The sequence below is a fragment of the Chenopodium album genome, chromosome 18, assembly GCF_948465745.1.
Source record: "Chenopodium album chromosome 18, dcCheAlbu1.1, whole genome shotgun sequence".
Taxonomy (NCBI): domain Eukaryota; kingdom Viridiplantae; phylum Streptophyta; class Magnoliopsida; order Caryophyllales; family Amaranthaceae; genus Chenopodium; species Chenopodium album.
In genome coordinates this window covers 21,013,785-21,018,982 of record NC_137851.1, presented here as the reverse complement: position 1 = coordinate 21,018,982, position 5,198 = coordinate 21,013,785, and the positions used below count along the sequence as shown (strand labels likewise).

Here is a 5,198-nt window from a genome sequence, read left to right as displayed (position 1 = left end):
CTTGTGAGGACTGCGCTGACCGTCCCTTCAGACACTGCAAGGTACAGCTTGAGTGGTTCCCCTTCTTTAGGTTTGGAGAGAATCAACGGGTTGGCTAGGTATTCTTTCAGCTTCTGGAATGCTTCATCATGTTCTTGTTCCCATTTAAACTCCTTGTTCTTTTTCAGTACCTCGTAGAAGGCTCTGTTCTCTTCTAAAGATTTTGAGATGAACCTGTTCAATGCCGCGATTTTCCCTGTTAAGCTCTGTACATCCTTCTTGGATTTTGGTCGTTCTAGATCTAGGATAGCTTTGACCTGTTCTGGACTGGCTTCTATTCCTCTTTGCGTAACCATGTATCCCAAGAATTTTCCTGACTGTACTCCAAACGTGCACTTTGTAGGGTTCAGCTTCATGCCATATTGTTTCAGGATGACGAATGCTTCTCTGAGGTTTCTGACATGATCTTCTGCCTTCTTGGATTTAACTACCATATCATCTATGTAGACTTCTATCGTGTTCCCAATTTGTTTTTCAAACATCTTGTTTACCAACCTTTGGTATGTTGCTCCTGCGTTCTTCAATCCGAAAGGCATCACCTTGTAGCAATATATTCCTTGACTGGTAATGAAGGCTGTCTTTTCCTGGTCGTCCTTGTGCATGAGGATCTGGTTGTAACCACTGTAGGCGTCCATAAAGGATAACAGTTCGTGTCCTGCTTTGGCGTCTACCATGGCATCAATGTGAGGTAAAGGGAATGGGTCTTTCGGGCAAGCCTTGTTGATGTCTGTGAAATCTATGCAAATCCGCCATTTCCCATTCTTCTTTCTTACTACCACCACGTTGGCAAGCCACTCTGGGTACCTTACTTCTCTGATTTTTCCAGTCTTCAGTAGGTTTTGAATTTCTTCGTTAATGATCTTGTTCCTTTCTGGCGCGAATTTTCTTCTTTTTTGCTTCACTGGTGTATGCATTGGGTCTACGTTTAGCTTGTGAGTGATAACTTCTGGGGGAATGCCTTTCATGTCTTCGTGGGTCCAAGCAAACACATCTTTCTCTTCTTCTAGAAAGTCGTGAATTTGTTGTCTGATTTTCGCTTTAAGCTCTGACCTTATTCTGACTTTCTGATCTGGATGTAAGGGGTTCAGCTGGACTTCAGTAGCTTCTTGCTCTTCTGATATACTCAACTTCTCTTGCCCAGCTGATCCTCTGATTGCTATGCTGAACTCTTTTCCGCAGATGTTGCTTTCAGTGCTATCTTGTAGCATTCTTTGGCTTCCCTAGGATCTCCTTTGATTTCTTGAATTCCCCATCTAGTAGGAAACTTGATGACCTGATGGTATGTAGAAGGGATGGCTTTCATTTCGTGTATCCAAGGTCTTCCCAAAATCATATTGTATGAGGACAGGGTATCGATTACTAAAAATTTGACTTGCAGGTTGATCCCTTTTGCATATGTTGCCAATGTAATCTCTCCACTTGTCTTCTTGGTTTCCCCACTGAATCCCACTAGCATTGTTGACTTGTTAACTATATTCTTCTCATCTATGTTCATGTGCTTTAGGGTATCCAGCATGATGATGTTTGCAGAACTTCCATTGTCAACTAGGATTCGCTTAATCATGTAATTTCCAACTGGGAGTGAGATTACTAGGCCGTCATGATGACCTTCTACTGCGTCGCTTTCTTCAAACATGATAGGGATGCCTATCTTTGATTTTTCCCTCTTGTCTGATTGCTCTTTGTTACTTTCCTTTGCGTGCCGCTTCGCTGCTGAATATGTTAGGCCGCATACTTCTGACCCTCCTGATATGAAACAGATGGTTTTGACAATTGGAGGTGGGGGTGGAGGACCTCCTTGCTTGGACTCTTTATCCTTCCCTGAAGCTTTAGATCTGTCTGACAAGAGTTCTTTGAGGTAGCCCTTCTTTAATAGGTATGCAACTTCCTTTCTGAGCGCGACACATTCGTTAGTAGTGTGACCAATATCTGAATGGAAATCACACCATCTGGATGGATCCTTCTTCTCCCCAGGCCTATCACTCCTTCTAGGCCACTGAACAGTATTTCCCATCTTGTTCAAGGTCCTTATTACTCCTGCAGGATTGACATTGAAGCAATACTCGTGCAACTTTGGTGGGAGCTCAGGATCTTCTCTCCAATCAGAAAACTCTCCTTCGACAGCGTTGACTGATCCTTCATCAAAGCGGGAACGCTGATACGGCTTGAATCGATTATCTCTCCTGGGGAAGTTGTTGTTCCTTCTTGACGGGCGATCTTCATCCTTTCTGAGCTCTGGAGTCTTTCTTGCATATGCATCCTCTTCGAATCTGACTTGAGCCATTGCCTTAGCTTGTACATCTTCAAAGGTTGTGCATGGATATTTGGTCAATTCCTTGTAGAGCTCACTGTGATCCAGCAATCCTCTTCTGAACGCTTCAATGGTTGTAGGAGCATCACACTTGTGTATTCCAATCTTTTTCCTGTTGAACCTATTAAGGTAATCTCTCAAGGATTCACCGTGTCTTTGCACAATGCGGTACAAATCCGATGACTGCTTTTCTATTTTCCTGCTGCTGGCGAACTGGATCTTGAATAGGTTTACCATTCCTGCAAAAGATCGAATTGTCCCATTATCTAAATTAATGAACCAAGTTAAGGCTGGACCTGATAATGTGGCTCCAAAGCCTTTGCACATGATGGCCTCCCTGATGTGTCTAGGGATTGAGCTGGTCATCATCTTCTGCTTGTAAAGGGATACATGCTCATCAGGGTCTGTTGTTCCATCGTACATGGCCATGCTGGGTGTGCTGAACCTCTTTGGCACTTCTACCATGGCGATCTCTTCTGAGAAAGGAGACTCTATATAGCCATCTGATGCTTCTTCCTCCATGGGCTTTGGCATTCCAGGGATCTTGGCGATCTTGGCTTCTATTGCCTTGAGGTACTCTTTGACTATCTTCTCTATCTTTCCCTCCTCAGATCCTTCTTGTCTATTCTGCTTAGGGGTTCCTGCATTCAAAGAGTCCAGATCTAGGGTTGTTTCCCTAGTGTTAGATCCTTTTTCCCCGTTAGGGGTATGAAAGACACCTGACATATCGAGCTGCATGGCTATACTTTCAGTGTTTTTTCTGGTATTAATGGTTTTGGAAGCGACTGACTGTATTTGGCTACGGAGGGCTTCATTTTGCTTGGTGAGACTGGTAAGCTTGGCTTCAGTTTGGACTTTTTGGGCCAACAATGTTTCAATTTGGCTTTTTTGTTGGTCTAAGGTTTGACGGAATGCGTTCATTCCCTCATTGATTTCGGCCAGGGTACTTGGTGCCCAGACATGGTGTTTGTATTGGTTTTTTGGCGAATTGGTAGGTTAATCGATTATCAGCCCCACGGTGGGCGCCAAATTGTTTAGGCAAATCTCAACAAGGACATATGAGAATCTGCTAGGTTTGAGGGGTAACAACAATCATACTACCAAAAGCGCATAAAATAGCAATAAAGCAATAATAAAGCAGTAGGTAAGCAATGAAACTACAATAAACAAACAGAATGAACTCTACTATGAAAAGAGTAAGTTTAGAGATACAATACTGAATAAGGACTAGCCTCCTTCTTCAGTAGGGACGAAGCTCCGTAGATGAATGCAGAGTAATTCTATTATATTCAGAGTATATGTGCGTACATGAGTGCTAAAAATGTCTAATTACACTTATTTATACCTAGGGATCTCTAGGGTTTACAAATATTTTCAGAATATATACAAAACGAAGAAGATCTTCTTGATTTATCTTCTTCCCTGTTCTGTAGGTGTATTTTTGGCAAGTATCCTCTTGATTGATACGTATGATGGTGCTTTTCTTGTTTACTCCAATCAAGCCGTTTTGCCTATTTTTGCTGAACCATTGATCTTGGACTGATGCCCTAGATGTTATGGATCGTATTACAATACGGGCCCAACAATGAGCAAAAGCCCACCTCTTTGCTTATAATCGGCAGCATGACAGCAACAAAGTAATGCTCTACAATGATCGGCTTATTACAACAAGAGCAAAGCCATGGTGATTAGCAACTCGTGTGAAGAAAATGATGCAAAGCCAAGTATAATTCAATAGACGGATGAAAATGAAAACCTTGGTGGCTTAAAGTGTATCAACTCGGCAAGAGAGCTGAGTAGTATTGGATGGGCAGCTTTCAAGTTTGTAAAAGCAAGCGGCATGAAAGCCGAGTAATTAAAATTTGAGAACTCATTATCAAAATTGTAGAGCCTCTCATGCCGAGTGGAGTATCGAAGCTTACCCTCATGAGCATAGCAGCTTAAAAAAGCCGTTTAATGCTCGTTGCATTATAGCAACTCGGCGAGATTGGCGAGCTTGTAATAAGAATCAATCAAGCAGCAAGGTCGTGTAAAATTTGAGAGGTGGCTTAGCGTCTATAAGAATAGTTGCTGAGCACTACGTGAGCGGCAACAAGCAAAGTTGTTCGTCATGTTAAGCTTGAAGGCCATGTAATCATTAGTATATTATAAAATATAATATTATAGTAATTTTAATTTTTTAATATTATTATTATATGTCTGATGTAAAGTAGTGTAAAAAGATATATACTGCATCTTGATGCTATCAATGGTGGAAGCCGGTCATCGAACGACCGACGTCGCCGAGCCAAATTGCAAAGCTCCACCCTTGTGAGCACAGCTACTCGGCCAAGGCAGCAACGCGACATAAATGAGCTACAACCTAGCCGAGTTGCCCTCATGCAAAACCCCATGTTCTTAAATCTATACGGCCAGGCAGGATGGTCGAGCTGCCCGGCCAAGTGAAATGCAAGAGCTCGCTTTCGCTAGCATAGGTGGTCGGCCACAACGGTGAAGCAGCCTGGTCGAGCTGCCTCTCACTGAAGCATCATGTTATCATATTTGTGCGGCAATCCATGGCCGAATAAAATCGCAAAGTATGCCTTAGAAAGTATAGCTGGTCGGCCCTTTATTTCTACACAACATGCTCGCTAACCCTTTGGAGCATAAATACTTGGACAAGACAGCGAAGTGGCATGAATGAGCTACTATTTGGCCGAGTTGCCCTCACGTGAAGCTTCATGTTCCAAATTCTATATGGCCAAGGTAAGTTGTCCGAGAGAAATGTTTAAGCATACCCTCAAGAGCATAGCAGCTCGGCAAGCTAATCAAACGGACACACGGTGCCGAGTAAAAATGTCGTTGTGAC

At 42.9% G+C, this 5,198-nt stretch overlaps 1 protein-coding gene across 1 annotated transcript; it reads right to left on the bottom strand.

The window, feature by feature from the left end:
• Positions 1–1,195: 1,195 nt before the first annotated feature.
• LOC145591981 (uncharacterized) lies at positions 1,196–2,587 on the bottom strand. The gene has a single exon (XM_081648456.1). The coding sequence runs from the start codon at positions 2,585–2,587 to the stop codon at positions 1,196–1,198; it is 1,392 nt and encodes a 463-aa protein (XP_081504582.1).
• Positions 2,588–5,198: the final 2,611 nt, after the last annotated feature.